The 21,028-nt window shown below is 39.9% G+C and overlaps 1 protein-coding gene across 1 annotated transcript; it reads left to right on the forward strand.

The window, feature by feature from the left end:
• Positions 1-8,333: 8,333 nt before the first annotated feature.
• LOC149185871 (uncharacterized) lies at positions 8,334-9,004 on the forward strand. Its single transcript, XM_089409151.1, has 2 exons — positions 8,334-8,683; positions 8,878-9,004. The coding sequence occupies exons 1-2, from the start codon at positions 8,334-8,336 to the stop codon at positions 9,002-9,004; spliced, it is 477 nt and encodes a 158-aa protein (XP_089265277.1).
• Positions 9,005-21,028: the final 12,024 nt, after the last annotated feature.

The raw sequence follows: 21,028 nt of genomic DNA on the forward strand, positions 1-21,028 counted from the left end.
GAATGGCTGTATATATCTTAAAACTAGCATGAAGATTGACTGAAGCAGCTTTTATCTAAACCTGTTAATGTAAAACAAAAACAGCTTCAAAGGCTTCCTGGCTGGGATTCAGGCTTCATCTGTAGTTTTAGGAAATATACAACAATTAGAAAATCAATTTCTACAGGCTGTTTTCAACCTTCTTCGTGAAACTTTGTAAAATTAACTGAGGAAGCTCCCCAGTGGAGTCGCCATTATGTTATCACTCAGGTTGTCCCTTTTGACTCCTAAAGGGATACGGCCGAGGTAACCACAAACCAACTTTGGACTGCAGGCCCTAGCCTGCCTGCAGTCAGAGAGGGCTCTCTCTTTATGATTTAGCTTTGTTGAAAGGGGTGATTTTAGGCTAGATATGATGCACAGGGGTTTGATTGAGTTTTGGCGGGAAAACTGACACTTTCAGGCAGAGAGGCTGAGTATAGTCTGAATGTTTCAAACCATTGGGCGTGGAGTCGAGGAGGGGAACTGCTGGTGTTTTTCTTTAATAACAGTGAGGGGAAAATGGAGCGAGATAACTGAGGCAGAAGCAACTTTCAGGTTCAAGGGATGGCAAGAATGCTAAAGAAAGAGAGGCAGTTAAGAATCTCTCCAACAGATTAGCAGAGGAGACAACAAGGCGCTACCTAGGAGCAGTTAAGAATCCCTAGATAATTGGCCAGCACAAGTGAACTGGGGTAAACATGAGCCAGAAGGAATTCAATGTTCATAACCAATTCATTCAGAAGAAAACATCAAGAAACAGCAGGAATTGAGCATAGAGAGTATTTAACTAATTCTAGGCTATTCTTTCTTCCTGCTATTTAGATAATGGTAAACACGTAAACAGAGATAAGAGGCACTTATTGCTTCAGGCCGCAGCGCAGGAATTCCATCTCCAACTCTTAGACACATTCATCAACAACAGACAGTTCGCTCTCCAAGCTTTAAGCAATCTTTGATTACAGAAAAATTCAGGTATACACAGCGAGTCTCTCGTGAAAATTACCAATTAACCCACCCTTAAAACTATACAGAGGGTGGTATATATAGGGAAAAACTCTCTGCAGAGTTTCCTTTATTACATTTTGACCTAATTAGGTCATAAGAATGACTACTTGACCTAATCCTATCTAGAAATAAATGCAAAGAATGTCTCGGGCCGTGCTCAGGGCCGATGTGTCAAAACTGAATGAATAATGTTGTCCTCGGTGGCTTGCTGCAGTGCGTTCTGCAATAAATGGGTATGGGTCTCTGTTTCCTTGCTGTCCTGGTGCCTTAAATGTCTTGACGGTGATTTGAAAGCAAGGATGGGCTGATGCTTATCGATTTGATTTTCTGGGGGCTTCATCAATGTTCAGGTGCCTCGAGTCCCTAAAAAATCATGACTGATTCTTCCTGGCGTCCTTTCTTCCACTGATACTCTTTGAAAAAATCTTGGCCACTGATCTGATGTACTGAGGGTCTAATCACGAATTAATGGCCGCTGTTCAGCCTCTGCACCTTTGAAATTGCTTTCTGATCCTTTCGGCATGCTCTGTGAAGAAAACTGATCATTTTTGCGCCTTTTCGGGCTTCCTGGGGCCGCATGGGGCAAAGATTCCTTAAAGATTCCCTGAAGATTCTCCATTCTGGCCCAAAAAATCCTGCGATGAGTGATTTGCGCTTAGCGCAAATCGCTCATCAAAAACTTGCTCAGAATTCGATTCTGGGGCTCCGAAGTGCGATTTTTGCGCCTCTACGTCCAAAAAAGGCTGATGACGTCAGCATGATGTCAGCATTGTACGACGGGTGTCGTCAACATGACGTCAGCATGGCGACGTGGCGGGATGACGTCAACATGACATCATCACGTACGGACGATGATGTGGCATGTACGGTGGCGGGACACGTGGCAGTGATGTGGCAGGAGGCCACGTAGGTGGGTGACTCATCGAATGATTGTACAGGGGGGGTGACGTGGGCTGGTGACGTCACCGGGCGGTAAGCGGTATGTGGCGCACCTCTTATGGGGGATGGCGGTTTCGAAGGGAGGGGCTCCGCCACAACTCGGCGCTTGACGCGTGGCGGGAGTACGGCGGCGAAACCACCGAACTCCCGGACGTTAAAGGCCGGGCGCGTCGGGGATGAGGATGCCCGCCAGCCGTTGATCTGCGGGGCTGTGGATCTGACAGCTGGCGGCGAACGCGACGGGATAGGGGGTTAACGGGAGGGAATATTCGTAGGAATATCCTGGGTTTAATGTGCGCGGCAGATGGGTTAGAACTTAGGGAAACTGGTTTTAAGGGGTTTTTACAGCGGTGGGGTGAAAGTTTTCACGGGGGAAAGGTGAAATCATGAGTTTTTTGGGATTTTTGGAGTTAAAGGAGAGGTTATTGGCTGACCAGATGTCAAACCAGTTCCTCAATGACTCGGATGGGCTAAAAACAGTCCCAGATGGACTGAGATTTCCCGGACTTAGTAGAATTATGGCTATAGTGCCAGGGATGGGATATTTACATAGGGGAGTGTTATATATATGATTTTTAGTAGGGGAAAGGGGAAATTGTTAGGGAGTTACATAATAAAGTTAAAAGTTAATATGGAGATGAAGAGAGGGCGCTAAGGTGTGAGACCTTATGCCATTTGGGGGAAAAGAAGGCTCACAGATTATGAGTGAACAATCCTTGAGTGAAGGAGATCCTCACCAAGGCACATGTCAAGGAAATGATGTGACTCAGAGGCTCAAGCAGATCTTGACCTCTTGGGGGATGTTAGTAAGTGACTTGGGGGGAATGAAGAGAATGGAATGTTAATGAATCTTCAGCCTGAGTACCTTCATGAAACTGCAAAAAACTACCTGATAACTGTGATTAGAAAAGATAAGACATTGTGGAATACAAAATTGATCACTAGTCATGATTCTGCCTCACCAAAGCTACCTACCCAGCCTACTGTCCTAACATTTTTTCTTCTTTTTATTTTGGGTGTGTTAGACTCCGTCTCATGTCAGAGATTGATTCTTCTTCAAAACCCTGTTTTGAAGAAGAAATCATTAATGTGTTGTTTAAATTTGTGTAATTTATTCTCTAGCTCTTCAAAAGGCAGCAGTGACTTCACGCTGCTATCCCTGCACAAGCACAATTTAAAGCATCATCAACAATCAAAAGGATGTAGTCGGTACTAGCTCTGGGCAGTTTTCAGTGAAAAATCAGTATACCTCGTCCAGTTCCTTGAAACAGTTAACAGATTTGGAAACTTCACCAAACTCCTACAAAGAGGCTTCAAAAGAATCACGGTAAGCAAATTTCACCAGGAATGTTCTATGGATCCCCAGATGGCAAGCCCTCAAAGAAATCCCCTCAACTATTACGCCTATTGCATGAGATCCGTAAAGATCTAACAGAACAAAATGATCTTCCACCCAGAGTGGCAGTGTGGGCAACTTTCCCACGACAGGACCAACCGGTTCAATTTGCCAAAAGTCATGTCAATGTTTCTCTGTTTTGCTATCAAGATCATGTCAATGGGCAATGTAGGTTTCTTTCCACAACATATGAAGAACTGTGGAGAATGTCCTTTCTGGTCTCTGGGATTTAGAAGGGTATAAAAGCATGGACCATAAGTACCGTCATCATTGTGAAATCATTCGAGACGGTTCTCCTTATCATCTATATTTTGATTTGGGATTTAATCGCACTCTAAACGTGGACGCAAATGGAGTGACAATGGTAGATCTATTGTTATCTGTCATCTCTGACAGCATGCTTGACATATATGGGCTTCAATTTGAAACTGACTGGATAATAGAGCTTGAATTCTTCAACGACAGATTTTCTTGTCATTTAATCATTCTTGTACCAAATGCCGCTTTCAAGGACAATTCACAGGTGGGTGCTTTGGTTGGAGAGATATTTGTACACATAGAAAAATTACGAGAAATAGATACAAGGTTGAAAGAATTGTATATCCTCAAAGCCGTAGTGAAACTTTTCCTAGACTCAGCTGTCTATACTAGGAATCGCTATTTCCGATTATCATTATCTTCGAAGGCAGGGAAAAATTATTTTCTATTGCCCACCGATCGTTTCAAATGTAAGGATATGAGTGAGTCCATCATTCCATTGCCAATGACATATTGTTTGAAAATTTTAAAAGGGATCCTTTGTATATGCATGGGAAGGAGGCAGAGAACGAGGCTTTGCCGACGATTGAGGTATACCATAAATTTGCTTGTGAACAAGCAGCTATGCCTGTTATAGTTGGCCGCAAATCGAGAGCAGAGACATTTTCTGATGCTCTTCGCACCTATACCATAGAAGCAATGATGGGCGATGGCAAGGATTTACAAGCTGGAAATAGTCACAATCTTGGGCAAAATGTTTCTCGTGAAAATGGACAGCGATGTATGGCAAACTTCTTGGGCAGTAAGCACACGCATGGTGGGTGGCATTATACAGGCTTGATGCTTCCACCAAGGACGACTCCAATATGGAAGAAACTGAATTTGGCAGAAACAGAGTATCTACATCAGAGCAATCGATGGCATCAATCTAGTATTTTGGAAATATCAAGTTTATCAACAAGTGCTTCAGACAGTTCTCACATTTCTGTACCATGCAAAGATGAGTTCGAACTAGGACAAATATTATGCAAAAGAAAAGGAGTAGTGCAGCTGTCACCTATGTCTACGATTATCAATGATGATTTGAGATTTGAAAATGTTCAGAGATGTTTGTCATCTTTGCATGATGCTATTGAGAATCTTCATAATAAGGGCTTGTTTCCTACAATCCTTCTCCCTTGTTAAAACGCTTACGAAAGTTTCTGCAGCTTTGCAATGAAACATCTGCTGATTAAATAGCATGCTTACAGAATAAGTTCACCATAAACCATCACGTGAGGACTTCGTCATATTTGTTGCAGGTGCATGAATACAATGGAATAGATGCAGCGTGGATGCTCGGATGCTAATCTAGTCAATGTCCAAGCACTACCTATTTTAAGTGATCAAAGTGGGACCTCCACAATGAAAGCAGTTTTGTTGGAGTTCTGGCAGGGTCGCCAGCATAATAGCATACAGTAAACAGTAACAAAACCCAAGAGTTATACATTTCAGGCTGTGAAAACCAGAGAGATTCCATGACAGAAGATTAGCTGTACATGTCTTCCAGTATTTGTCTGTGTCACCCTTCGACATTATTAGACATCAATTTAGAAGAAATCTAAGTGTGGACGTGATAATTGCAGCTATGTTATCATGCGGTCAATATCTCATTATCATCAGCACTTTTTTAACTGGGTTGTAATGCCTCTGATCAACAAATCATCGTGATAAACAAAAAATGGTTGTATATATTCAGGCAATGGCATTGTTTGACATTGTGTGGGGAGCTTATTGTAGATCCAAATTGTTACGACTGTAATTGTGTCCGCCGCTTTCCTAATGATTTTGACTGATGGCAGATCATCTACAACTTCCTATGTTTTAGGCATGAAATCAGCAAATAGAAGCAGTTCCAGATTCGAAGGCATAAATTCAGTGGATAAAGAATGAAGTGGCAGCAGGAATTGGACATTTGGCAGTAGTTATCTCTATAAAATCTCAAACTATTCCAGGTTCTTTCCAGAAATTTTTCGGCGAACAAATTCACCGGCAACATCAGCAGCTCATGACATATGGCAACCGATCCTTTACTAATGTCCAGTTCTGATCATGTGGAAATCTGCGCTCTATTTGTCTTTTTATTAGTCAATCAGAGGATTAATAGAGGGACATTGTCTTATTTTAGAATAGAAAGCTGTTCTCTTTTCTAATTTTATTGTAATTGTTCAAACAACGCCCAGATGGTGGGTCGATCTGTTGTTTTTGTTTTAGGATAGTTTATAAAAATTTGATTTGTAAGAGAGAGTAAATATAGAGTGAGAGGGGAGATTTTTTCTGAGTGCTGAGTGCTGGAACAGAGCTTTCATTGTACAGTCTTTGACAGAGGGATTTTTAATGAAAATTTCACAGCTCTAACTTCTGAGATTCATGTGGTATGTTAATTTAGCATAAGTTTTCCCTGTGTTTCATATGTAATCTGTTATGTTCCATTTCATTACATGATCATATCTAAATGAACAAATGAAGTGTTTAGGTAGGAATTCATAGTATTGTATGCTCCTCCTATAAATTTGTTCAATTCAATGTTTTCTTCTATTTAAGGAGGATTCAAAGTATTATTTTCCCTCCTTAGCTCCTCACCAGTCTTGCCATCCCATTTAAAAATCTAGATTTGATGCTAAATTCCTTGCCTACCTTGCCTCAGTCGTCAACCTGTGTTGTTCATTATATTTCTCTGTTTGAAGCTGTGATTTTGCCCATGCAGCCCAGAAAAACCCCATCATTTAATTAAAAACCCCAAATCAAACTTCCTTATCAGTTTACTAGCCTAATATCAGTGTTCCTAATTGGGTCAGCTCATCCTATTGAAAGATCTACCGAGTTTGACCGGAGAGAGCCTTCTCATACCCCGTAGGGCTAGCTACGAGGTGAAATGGTTTGATGTTCCCTTGAAGGTTTACCTTCCTCAGCCTAGGGTGAAATCTCAAGCGCTAACATATTGGCGACCATACTGGGGAGAACATCTAATCCTTTGTTCATTGATGTGTTTGTTTCATAAGTCTTAGACGGAGCCTGAAGTTATGCCAGGAGCCTTCGAAAACGCTCTTGTTTTACATCAGCGTTAGTAGATAAACGCTGCTTCAGTCAATCTCCATGAGCTTGTGAATACGACCACTTCGATTGCATTTTACCCCAGTACATGTATCAAATTCAGATCTGATGCTGATGGTGGACAGCAGTCAGACACTTATGCAGGTTGAATCATTCACCTGGCGACTCCAACTCGATCTAGACATTCCAGTGCCTGTTGATATGTTCATGCAATTGTAGGGTATGTGGCAAACCCTGCACTGTGTGAAGCTCTAAACGAATTTAGAGAAAGCTTAGTGGATATTGAAATTAATGAAGAAGTTTTAAGTTTTTTCCTTCAATGTTTGAAATCTCCGAATTATCATCCTAGCGTCTGTGAGTTACTTGTTGAAAGAATCGAGAAGGAGATTCAAGATTTATATGAGCAGATCCAGTCTTATGATTTCCAAGACCCTAAAAAGTTTTTGGAAATCCTTCCTCCATCGAAACAAGAAATCATAGACTTGCCTATAAAGGTTTACATTGACAATGTGCAGCTGGAAGTATGCATTGCAGAGTTGGGGCAGCCAACAGAGTCCAGCTTCCGCGATCCTATTGCGGCATACATGGGCACATTTTTCAGTTTGATTGATAAATCAGGCTATCTTTTCCGTGACCAGGGACATTATTTGCATGAAGGGCTGCCAGCAATTGCATCTGTGACTTCGTGGCAGCATTCTCAAGCGGCTTCATTGTCAGGTTTACTTGAATGGTTAATTTGTCATTTTAGTATTACCTGATCTAGTGTTTGTACAGCAAAGTAGGGTAGCTTTGTAAATAAATAAGCAGCCATAAGGGCAGCATCTTGTTTCAGTTGGCTTTTAGTTTGTTTGAGTTCAGTTTCAGTTTGTAAATTAGTCAAGAGTTGTGTTGATGATGACTCCATTGCCCAATGGGTGGAGGCACTGTCTGCTCTTCCAAAGTTCTGCGGTTCTTGGCACCTCCAGGAAGCTGCAGCTGCCATCCCAAATGGAGCCGATGTTAGACTCCGTCTCATGTCAGAGATTGATTCTTCTTCAAAACCCTGTTTTGAAGAAGAAATCATTAATGTGTTGTTTAAATTTGTGTAATTTATTCTCTAACTCTTCAAAAGGCAGCAGTGACTTCACGCTCCTATCCCTGCACAAGCACAATTTAAAGCATCATCAGCAATCAAAAGGATGTAGTCGGTACTAGCTCTGGGCAGTTTTCAGTGAAAAATCAGTATACCTCGTCCAGTTCCTTGAAACAGTTAACAGATTTGGAAACTTCACCAAACTCCTACAAAGAGGCTTCAGAAGAATCACGGTAAGCAAATTTCACCAGGAATGTTCTATGGATCCCCAGATGGCAAGCCCTCAAAGAAATCCCCTCAACTATTACGCCTATTGCATGAGATCCGTAAAGATCTAACAGAACAAAATGATCTTCCACCCAGAGTGGCAGTGTGGGCAACTTTCCCATGACAGGACCAAGCGGTTCAATTTGCCAAAAGTCATGTCAATGTTTCTCTGTTTTGCTATCAAGATCATGTCAATGGGCAGCGCAGGTTTCTTGCCACAACATATGAAGAACTGTGGAGAATGTCCTTTCTGGTCTCTGGGATTCAGAAGGGTATAAAAGCATGGACCATAAGTACCGTCATCATTGTGAAATCATTCGAGACGGTTCTCCTTATCATCTATATTTTGATTTGGGATTTAATCGCACTCTAAACGTGGACGCAAATGGAGTGACAATGGTAGATCTATTGTTATCTGTCATCTCTGACAGCATGCTTGACATATATGGGCTTCAATTTGAAACTGACTGGATAATAGAGCTTGAATTCTTCAACGACAGATTTTCTTGTCATTTAATCATTCATGTACCAAATGCCGCTTTGAAGGACAATTCACAGGTGGGTGCTTTGGTTGGAGAGATATTTGTACACATAGCAAAATTACGAGAAATAGATACAAGGTTCAAAGAATTGTATATCCTCAAAGCCGTAGTGAAACTTTTCCTAGACTCAGCTGTCTATACTAGGAATCGCTGTTTCCGATTATCATTATCTTCGAAGGCAGGGAAAAATTCTTTTCTATTGCCCACCGATCGTTTCAAATGTAAGGATATGAGTGAGTCCATCATTCCATTGCCAATGACATATTGTTTCAAAATTTTAAAAGGGATCCTTTGTATATGCATGGGAAGGAGGCAGAGAACGAGGCTTTGCCGACGATTGAGGTATACCATAAATTTGCTTGTGAACAAGCAGCTATGCCTGTTATAGTTGGCCGCAAATCGAGAGCATAGACATTTGCTGATGCTCTTCGCACCTATACCATAGAAGCAATGATGGGCGATGGCAAGGCTTTACAAGCTGGAAATAGTCACAATCTTGGGCAAAATGTTTCTCGTGAAAATGGACAGCGATGTATGGCAAACTTCTTGGGCAGTAAGCACACGCATGGTGGGTGGCATTATACAGGCTTGATGCTTCCACCAAGGACGACTCCAATATGGAAGAAACTGAATTTGGCAGAAACAGAGTATCTACATCAGAGCAATCGATGGCATCAATCTAGTATTTTGGAAATATCAAGTTTATCAACAAGTGCTTCAGACAGTTCTCACATTTCTGTACCATGCAAAGATGAGTTCGAACTAGGACAAATATTATGCAAAAGAAAAGGAGTAGTGTAGCTGTCACCTATGTCTACGATTATCAATAATGATTTGAGATTTGAAAATGTTCAGAGATGTTTGTCATCTTTGCATGATGCTATTGAGAATCTTCATAATAAGGGCTTGTTTCCTACAATCCTTCTCCCTTGTTAAAACGCTTACGAAAGTTTCTGCAGCTTTGCAATGAAACATCTGCTGATTAAATAGCATGCTTACATAATAAGTTCACCATAAACCATCACGTGAGGACTTCGTCATATTTGTTGCAGGTGCATGAATACAATGGAATAGATGCAGCGTGGATGCTCGGATGCTAATCTAGTCAATGTCCAAGCACTACCTATTTTAAGTGATCAAAGTGCGACCTCCACAATGAAAGCAGTTTTGTTGGAGTTCTGGCAGGGTCGCCAGCATAATAGCGTACAGTAAACAGTAACAAAACCCAAGAGTTATACATTCCAGGCTGTGAAAACCAGAGAGATTCCATGACAGAAGATTAGCTGTACATGTCTTCCAGTATTTGTCTATGTCACCCTTCGGCATTATTAGACATCAATTTAGAAGAAATCTAAGTGTGGACGTGATAATTGCAGCTATGTTATCATGCGGTCAATATCTCATTATCATCAGCACTTTTTTAACTGGGTTGTAATGCCTCTGATCAACAAATCATCGTGACAAACAAAAAATGGTTGTATATATTCAGGCAATGGCATTGTTTGACATTGTGTGGGGAGCTTATTGTAGATCCAAATTGTTACGACTGTAATTGTGTCCGCCGCTTTCCTAATGATTTTGACTGATGGCAGATCATCTACAACTTCCTATGTTTTAGGCATGAAATCAGCAAATAGAAGCAATTCCAGATTCAAAGGCATAAATTCAGTGGATAAAGAATGAAGTGGCAGCAGGAATTGGACATTTGGCAGTAGTTATCTCTATAAAATCTCAAACTATTCCAGGTTCTTTCCAGAAATCTTTCGGCGAACAAATTCACCGGCAACATCAGCAGCTCATGACATATGGCAACCGATCCTTTACTAATGTCCAGTTCTGATCCTGTGGAAATCTGCGCTCTATTTGTCTTTTTATTAGTCAATCAGAGGATTTTTAGAGGGACATTGTCTTATTTTAGAATAGAAAGTTGTTCTCTTTTCTAATTTTATTGTAATTGTTCAAACAGCGCCCAGATGGTGGGTTGATCTGTTGTTTTTGTTATAGGATAGTTTATAAAAATTTGATTTGTAAGAGAGAGTAAATATAGAGTGAGAGGGGAGATTTTTTCTGAGTGTTGAGTGCTGGAACAGAGCTTTCATTGTACAGTCTTTGACAGAGGGATTTTTAATGAAAATTTCACAGCTCTAACTTCTGAGATTCATGTGGTATGTTAATTTAGCATAAGTTTTCCCTGTGTTTCATATGTAATCTGTTATGTTCCATTTCATTACATGATCATATCTAAATGAACAAATGAAGTGTTTAGGTAGGAATTCATAGTATTGTATGCTCCTCCTATAAATTTGTTCAATTCAATGTTTTCTTCTGTTTAAGGAGGATTCAAAGTATTATTTGCCCTCCTTAGCTCCTCACCAGTCTTGCCATCCCATTTAAAAATCTAGATTTGATGCTAAATTCCTTGCCTACCTTGCCTCAGTCGTCAACCTGTGTTGTTCATTATATTTCTCTGTTTGAAGCTGTGATTTTTCCCATGCAGCCCAGAAAAACCCCGTCATTTAATTAAAAACCCCAAATCAAACTTCCTTATCAGTTTACTAGCCTAATATCAGTGTTCCTAATTGGGTCAGCTCATCCTATTGAAAGATCTACCGAGTTTGACTGGAGAGAGCCTTCTCATACCCCGTAGGGCTAGCTACGAGGTGAAATGGTTTGATGTTGCCTTGAAGGTTTACCTTCCTCAGCCTAGGGTGAAATCTCAAGCGCTAACAGGGTGCACTTGGACTTGCAGACCCAGATTCACAGTTTTTTCTTTTGAATTTTCCTATCTAGATCTACACTTATTTCTACCAGGGCCCAGATTAAACAGTTGGGTCCCCTTGATTCTCTACCTATCGACAAATCTGCCAAGATTAAATGGTTTGGACAGATGTCATTCTCTATATTCTAAAACAAGAAATTGAAACCTAGGGAGACCAGGATTAGACTGTCTAGACCTCCCTTGAAGAACTTCTTCAAAACTGGAACAATTCACCAAAATTGGAAACAACAGTAACATTTGTATTGGCATACTTTATTACTCCTTCTCTGGTTTTCTTCTCTAGAAATATGGAACCTTGCTGCAGGAAAGATGACATATTTGGCATGTAAAAATGTCAATCATGAAATATGAAACCTGTTGCAATAGGAGGCTAACAACGGGAAATAGGGTTTTTAAATAATAGTCTTTTAGATAACTATTTCAAAGCTATTTTTGACAATGAAAATAAAAATAAAAATAAAATAAGTAAAGTAAATGGAACATGATAATGAAATGATTAAACGTGGTGTAGACTTTGTGGCTTAGATGACTTGGAATTTTTCGTTAGCACTGATGAGGATAGCATATGCGCCTCATGAGCCTTGCCAATCGAGTCTAAGTTGTAATGAGGGGAATCATGTTCCAATCCTCCATTTGATCTGTGATTTATTGCATCGATGGGACTGGCTTAACTACTTGAGATGAAGAGGCGATATGCTGAACTATCATGTTGTGCCTACAATGACTTCTCAGTTTGATTAGTTTGTCCCAATTAGCAGGATACGTCTAGGGAGCATTCTTGTACTTGGTAATCACCACCACCAATCAATATCTAATTTGATACGTAATGGTAGGAAGATCCTAGATAACTTTTTTTAGTCCTGCCAAGATAGTAAAATCTCTGCAGAGGGCATTAACAACGATAGCAAGGGAAAATAATTCCTCTCCTAACATGTCAAAACAACCTAGATCTCGTTTTGTTGCCTTCAATTGATTAGAGAATCTTTGCTAGGAGATTGCCCAGTTTTCTTCATTCCATAATGAAGGCACACCAAATCTTCCCAAATAATTCCACTTGGTTCTGAAATCATTTATTTCCTTTATTTCTCTATCAAACACATCTTGCATGGCCTACATGGCGGCTTGCTTCTCTTTTAACATATATAAGGAGAAAATACATTCACCCCTAATCGACAACTCAAGTTCTATTAAATTTTCATCCTCCAATGTGTTAATGAGATCAATAATAGCATCAAGGTCTTTCATTGTTTCCTCTAAGACCTCGACTGTAGATTTTGCTTCTAGGTTGGCATTTTGTATTAGTCCCTTTTCACATTGTGAAAGAATTCTCATGTATGTGTCAACTGTAGTGATATTTTTCCATACTTGCTTCTAGATTTCCTCTTTAGTTTGCATTCATACTTTCTTCCTAGTAAGCATGACACAAGCGACTTTCTCAATATTTTTACTTTATTAGTTATATCTTTGAGGGTAGCTTGGATCTTCTCAATCTCTTCGTTCTTTCACCCTATGACCACATTTGTCATATGTTCAATTCTTATAATTTCTCCTTTAGATATCTGCAACTCCTGCTCTAGCTAGGTGATTTTGATATGTAATAATTTGGGATCTTCTAATTCATCTGTCTGTGCTGAGCTAAGAGCTTTGCCGACTGAAACCTTGTATTCCGCCAAGGTCTTCAAGTGTCATTCCTCTTTCTCATGTGATTCTATTCTGGCTTTTCGTAGCTGCTCGAGGGCTTTTTTAACACTCTTCTTCCTTAAGCCGCATGGTAGTTTCCATGTCCTGAAGGCTATACTCGACATCTTACTTCCTTTCAAATTCTTATAAAAGAACATGGGGGTCATGGTCTAGGATTTTCAAGATTTCCTAAAGACCATTTATCTGTTTGTCCTTTTCCTTGAGTAGATTCTTCACAGGGGTAGTGTCTTTAGGGTGTCGAGATTGTCGAACGACAATATCTCCCAGTTCTTTGATTCAGTTAGTTTTGGTGCACAGGTCCATACAGGTTATATTCAGTTGCTCGGAAAATTTTTCCAACATAGCTTACATCTTCTTGTTCCCTTTTGTGGAGGTGAGAAGTCTGCAAGCCACTATATCAACTACTTGTTGGTGTAAGTTAATCACATCCATGTCTAACACGTTTCCAATATTTATAGCTAGAGAAGATGTTTTAGATCCAACTATTTGTTGGTTTTCCCCCATCATACATTGCACCACTATAAGATTCAAGACGTTCATCTCAAAATCAATCATTGATATAAAATGGGGCCCGCTTAAGATAACATCTCTTTCAGCACTGAGGTGTCCACTGATTGGGATTGTTCAGGGGCTGCAGTCAATTCATTGCCATATGTCATTTCTTCCTTCTGCTTAGTAAATGAGTGTTTGGTATGCGGCGCTTGAGTCCCAAAATCCTTAGGTTCAATATTCCTTAAGGTCTGTCTGATATTTGTCTCCAACTGTTTAATCTTCCGGTCAAATCCATATGCCTCCACATTAGATTCTTTCGCTCTCACATGCCTAATTAGCTTAAACTGAGTTAATTCAATGGCCTTTTTCTTATTTGTAGGGGTAGTAGAACAAGAAACTACAGGTTCAACTTCTCCTATGTGTTCCTGAATTTGTGAGTGGCCAGAGGCAACTTATACGAATACATGACTCACCCCTATAGAGGATGTTGATTGTAAATATATTTTTGGAAGCACTGTCGGCTGGATAAGTCGTTCTTGTGGACAAGACTGACCTCCCTAGTATCTAAGGATATCTAGCGACAAGCAAACCAAACAAATTCTATCTTTCTCTAAATATGCAATTTATAAATAAAGGCAAACAAGTGTTTTAGGCCTACCTTGGGTCCAATGCAAGTTTGTGGAAGCCTCGCTCCATTGATCCAAATGAGATCCCTTGTAGGGAATTTGCAAACACAAACAAGCACACAAATTAAATAGCACTTGAAAAGCCAATATAATAAAGCATACTTATCATGATGATCAAGGAATTCATGAAACAAATCACATAAGACAATTTTTTGAGAAAAATGAATCTGATTGTATTAATGTAAATCAAAGAAGAACTTTACAACCTTATGCCTTGATGCTAAACAAGCTCCTCCAATGGTCCATCAAGAAGTCTCCTCTACTTTGACAAGTTTCACTCTCTTCCCAATGAAGCGAAAAGGTATGTGATCTCTCCTCTCAAGCTTAACTAGGAAGTCGCAATTCCAACAGCATTTACCCTCAAAAGTGTTCAGCTTCTAACCTCCCTAGCAACCAACCCAATGCCTTAATTTATAGTGAAATGGAGGGAAGTTACTAGGTCCTCCTTCAAAGGGATAAAGCCCTCCTTCAAAGGGATAAGCTCCTCTCATCAAGGGATTAGCTCCTTTACTTTTGGGATGCATGAACCAACTAGGAGCGAACCATCCACGTCAAGATTCCTTCTAGAATAATCTAGAATTAACCCAAAGTGAGTTTTTAAGAATAAACTTGTGCCTTTTTTACTTTCACAGGGGTCCACACCCACTCCTTTAGAGACAGAGCGGGCAGGTCCACAAGTAACATGAACAGGGGGTGCGGGACTGCAGGCAACAGTGAGAGAAAGTGAGGAACCAGAGATTTATTGATTTTTACGATCTTTCTCTCATTTTCAAAGCTTGACATGAAGAGCTGAGGTTTGAGACTTTCTTAGGAGGACAGTATGAATGATGATAGACCCATACTAACTACAAATAGTCATGGTGACAATATTTTGTGTAACATATTGCCCCCTAAAGTGCGAAGTCTGTAGTAGATGAGGATTTCATTTATTATCTAAGAAGAGTGAAAGTGCGAAGTCTGTAGTAGATGAGGATTTCATTTATCATCTAAGAAGAGTGAAGTACTTCATCATTTCGAGGATCATCTTGTGGAGAGCCCGGTTGGAACCTGTAAAAACATTCAATGAAAAATATATATATGAGATCATATCATCATTGAGGTAGGCAGTCCCATACACAGATCAAAACTGACTAGAAAACTAACTACTGCTCTGATATAGGAATGATATTGTAATACATCACAAGTATAGACACATGTAGAAACAGTATGGATGCATCCATCTGTTTATGAATAGTCCACTGTATAATGAATACAAAATTCCTCGCAGCCTGGATGCTGGAAACTAGATCTAGGGTCTTCATTTCTACTTCCCGAAATAGTATGATCCTAACCATGTGAATGAATGTGTCAAAGTCAAACATGGTAGAAACCACTTGATTACCAGTCAATGATGTAAATTGTTAACAAGTGTGAGAGCAACCACCAGTAATGTCAATGGCTCTCAAAGTACTCAGTACAATCCATGAGATGTGAATAGGTGTGTTGATGTCGAACATGTCACGGAATCCTTTGATCGAAGGTCAATGATGCAACCTATCATTGAAGGCGAGAAACCTACCATTGAGGCATGCAGATCCCAAGGTATTGACGATTTCTAGATCATCTTTCTAGATAATGAGCTGAAGTCGATAGAAAGCGATCCGTCGTAGGCAAGCCCACAACACGAAATCATAGATCAAGTTTGAAGAAATTTAGTTGCAAGGAATGACTCAGGGATGGTCAAGATGGATGACAGATATTTTGCAGATGAATGGTTTATTTTCACTGACCTCTTGAACACATAACGACACAACAGATGGTTTGGTGACAATTGACCCAAAGTTAATACCCAGAAACCGGCTTAAGACTTTCAATATGGTTTGATGAACTGTTAGGCAAAGGATTTCCCAACCCATGTGAATAAAAGTGTCGTTTTCAAGAGTGGTTACAAAGTATGACAAACAGGCTCATTTTTCTCTCTTTTCCCCCACCATTTCTGGCAAGTACCTCTTTATTTTTGACAAGCTTGAGGAGGATAACATTTGCTTGATTATAAGCTCATCCTTTGGATGAGTCCAAATTAGTTTAAATTCGAACCCTAATAAGGAGTGGCCCGTTCCTGTTTGTAACTGAACAAGTCCTTTACTGTTAAATTTTAATGAGTCCAGTATAGGAGAAACTCGGCGTTTTTCAATTTTAGAGAGTTTGAAAAAACTTAAGAAAACTCCGTGGTTGTCCTTTTTCGTAAATTTGTGTCTCCCAAGCCCGAAAAAGTATAAAATAATACTTGAGAGAACCGCTTGATCATTATGACCAAGGAGTAATTTTCATAATTAGTGCCTCTGATCCGAAAAAGTAAAAAAGGGATCAATGACACGTCGTTTTATAACCAATCTCGAATTTGAAACGACAAAAATCCGGCAATCTTTTCATCTTTTTACGGTTAGAAAAGGGCTGTAAGTGGACCGTCTTTTTAGTTCTGTTTTAACGAGTTTAAAAAGAAAAATCTCGGCAATATTTTCATGTTTTTAGGAGTCAGAAAAGAGCTTAAAGGTGGCTCTAATGTTTTTTGTCAAAAATGATCAATTTTTCTTGAAAAATCTATTATCCTGCACAAAAACTCAAACATTACTCATACCTGCTTAAAATAGACAAAAATGCTGCAAAAGTTACCTCTTTAAAGTGAAAAATAAACAAATTAAAACTCATTTGTTCAAAAAAGCTTATAAAAATGGCTTTTGTAAATTCATTTTTACCGTTTGACTTCATAGTGAGAAAAGAGAGCTTTTGGTCAGAAACTTCGCGTGAAGATCGCGGAAAATCCGTCCGTTGGAATCGAATGCCGTCTCCTCCAGGTAATCTAAATCATCCTACTCTTTCATTTTATCTGTTTCAAATTTGTTTTTAGGATTTGATTTCATTTTTTAAGTAATTTTTAGGTTAGAAACCCACGCGCGAGGGTCCGCAAGCATAGCACAGGGAACCTGCGGACCTTGACTTTTTCGTAAAAGGAAAAAGGTCAGGGGTCCGCACCTGCCGTGAAGGCAAAGTGTGGACCCACGCACTGTCTCTAACAGAGAGGGTGCGGTCTCCACAACAAGGGTTTTTAAACCTAAATTTCTCAAATTCCACCAAAAATTTTTGCTTTTAGATATTCTAATTCACCTTTTTATTGAATGTAGGGTATACATCATGCTTGATTGGTGAGAACGGGAGCACGAGGATGTAGATCTTGCCAGATAAATCGTCAACCTTCGATTGATGCATTGAAGGCATGCGGCTTATACAAATTCTGGGCCATACCTAGCATGATGGCCCAGGTGGACTTTTTGCAGTGGCTGGTAGACAGGTGGAGCATACAGGACCAGTGCTTCTTTATTGGTGGTCACCAGCTCGAAATGGAGCCAGAAGACATTTACTTCTTGACTGGTTTGCCTAAGACAGGTGAACACTTGACTCTATTCGGGACTAGGCCAGGTGGCCAGTCTGTCGATAGCCTCCAGCTAGAGTTATGCAATGACCAGACTAGAGACAAAAGGATAGATATCAAAACCATATCCCTTCTTGAACTGAAAGTGATTGCGTTTACTATTACTAGGCTATGCGGAAGTGCAGCACTACATATAGCCACTGGATCCCAAATGCGGATGGCAGTAGACTGCTTTCAAGGCACCATATTCAACTGGTGCGATGCTGTGTTGGCTAATATAAAAGGCCAACTGACTAGAGCAAAGAACGGACAACTGAAGACCTTTGGATATGGTGCTTTAGTCATGAGCTTTGGTTTGGAGAGGGTCCCAATGTTGGTCCCACATCATCTCACTATTGGAGCTGGACTTCCCCGAGAGCCCAAACTGATGCGTTGGGTTGCAGTTATGGCCCGTCATCCTGAGTAGGGGACAGAAGTCGTTTGATTCACTCCTGAGTATTTTTATTGGTTGGAGAACCAAATTTTTGCTATTCACGACTTTCCTTATGCTGGGGTAGATTATTGTGGTGACCCAGACATGGCTCTTCCACCAGGAGAGCAATGGGATGACTCAGGTAAAATCATTTTCAACATTTTCTAATTTTATTTATTTATTTATTTATTTTATTTATTTATTTATTTATTATTATTATTATTATTATTATTATTATTATTATTATTTTTATCTCGTCCCAAAATTGATAGTAAAAGTTTTAAATGCAGATTTAGGTCCACGGTGACCAGCCACTCTCCGGCCCTATGAGAGGAAACAACCAGCTGCAGCAGCACTGGCCTCACAGGATGAATCCACAGAGACCTTGGCCGAATTGGAGAGCCATCTAGAGCATTTGACAGTAGACATTACGGAGACCAGCATAGATGACATTCCTCTTAGGCTACAGCGCTATGTGATTGGGGTCCCAGGACCTTTCAGGAGGTGCCTTTGTAAGGTGGCCCGTACAGTGGTTTCTTATCGTGATCATCACTAGTGATAGGATGATCGCCTATTGTAGACACATATGACTTTTTTTTCTTTTTGTACTATCATTTTTGACGATCATAAGGTGTTTTTCAACCTATGATCGAAGACGATGTATATTTGACACACTTCTATTCTATACTATATCACTATTACCAGCTTATCTTGTAAAACATGTTATGAAATGTTTTTAAATTTACTTGTATGATTATTGCAAATGTCTACTTAACATTCGAGAAGCAATTGCGTCTGCTAATGTATTTAAATATCTTGGAATATGCTGATATTCAATATAGTCAAATTCACGTTCCAAGAGACGAACTCTTAAAAATAATCTCAATAACACTGGATTTCTAATGGCATATACTCTATTAAGTTGTAATACAACAAGTTCAGAATCTAACCTCACTATCAAACTCCGAATCCCAAATGAAATAGATTCAGATAATAACTCAATCACTGTACTATACTCGGCAATGTTGTTTGTTGTTTGACCGAGGCTTACCCCAGGCATAGATACCAACTCGTCAGAGGGCGAATAGATAACCCAAGCTGCGGAAGAAATGTTCCATGTATTACGATAAGCACCATCAGCAAAACCGATGTATGTTTGGAGAGGCGTCGACATCTGCAATATCAAGAGCAAAATCAAGATAAGTAGGAATAATGACAAAAAACACTCTCTAAGCTAAGCACACTTTTTAAACTAAAACACACCAGCTAGAAAGAAAACTAACCTAACTAAAAATCTCCACACCCAGATTTAAGCATAATACCTCTTTAGGTAAAGACCATTTCTGGGTTTACCTAAAGAGACCCCGTCAAAGTCTACCAATTCATACACCCCTTTTGCTAGCTTTCGATTAACAACATAAGGACCATGCCACATGGGTACGAATTTTCCAGCGCCTAATTTATCATTTGCTTGATCGTACAATAAGACTAGGTCTCCTTCCGAAAAATTTCTAGGGGTAACATTTCAATCATACTGAGCTTTAATACGTTTGGCATGAGTTTCAATCGTTAATGCAGCATCACATCGATTCTCATCTAGCTGAGCCAAGTATAACAAACGTTTTTCCTCTTCGGAAGTGGCTGGAAGTAATTCGATGGCCATTTGAAATGATAGAATTTCGCATTCAATGGGTAACACAGCTTCCAGACCATAAACTAGTTGGAAAGGAGTGAACCCGGTTGACATTTTTACTGAGGTTCGATACGCCCAAAGCGCCGAAAATAGCATGTTATGCCAATTCGACCTATGAATCCCAATGATTCGTCGGATCATGATGACTAGAACTTTGTTGATGGCTTCAACTAGACCATTAGCCCGTGGATAATATGGAGTTGAACTGTCATGACGCAAGCCAAGTTCGTATGTAAGTTCAGTCATCATAATGTTTCGAAAATGACGCCCATGATCAGTGATAATCACTTGTGGAACACCAACCCTAGCAATTATATGATTAAACATGAAAATCACAGCAGTTTTTCCGTCTGCCTCAAATGTAGGCATCGCCTCGGCCCACTTGCTAAAATAATCTACCGCAAGGATGATATACGCATGCACCCCAGCCGAGGGAGGGTTACATGTAATAAAATCGATACCCCATTTCGCAAAAGGACCGACGACAATTATAGGGTGGAGAGGAGCAGGTGGACCGTGCATCTTTCGATCAAAAATTTTGCAGTTGTGGCATTCTCGGACCCCGTTAATACAATCTTTAAACAAAGACAACCAGAAATAGCCAGCGCACAATATCTTTTGGGCTGTGGCAAACCCAGACATATGACCGCCACACGCTCCAGAGTGACAGTCATTTAGAACCCTTTCAGCTTCCTAATGAGTTAAACAACATCGAAAAATAGAGTTTGCCCCACAGCGATAAAGTGTATCTCCAATAATTTTGAATTGTTGGGACTGGAATCATATTTCTCGACGTTCTGACCTTGAAATCTCTTGCCAAAAGGATTGGGTCTGGAGATAAACTATGATATCCCCATACCATGGATCTAAAGTGCTGCTTAGAAATAAGGATTCATTCGCAATGGGCTCTTCTACCACAGTTTCCGTGTCAGCACGCAGGAAGTCACACATCAACTCCGCAAAAACTAAAGATTTCTTCGACTTAGATTTTTCAAATTCCAAGTTGAACTCCTGCAGGATTACAATCCATTTGGAGTACTTGCCCCCTAGCAATTGTTTGGCCAAAATATAGATCATAGGGTTGCAATTAGAAATTACTGTAGTTTTTCATAGTAAAATGTAATGATGAAAACGTTGGACAGCTTGAACAGCTGCCAATGCCAATTTCTCCACATGTGAGTATTTTAGCTCAGTTGGATTTAA

The sequence above is a fragment of the Pinus tabuliformis genome, chromosome 3_1 (genome assembly GCF_031772625.1).
Source record: "Pinus tabuliformis cultivar Carrire ecotype Pingquan chromosome 3_1, CPIR1, whole genome shotgun sequence".
Lineage (NCBI taxonomy): Eukaryota > Viridiplantae > Streptophyta > Pinopsida > Pinales > Pinaceae > Pinus > Pinus tabuliformis.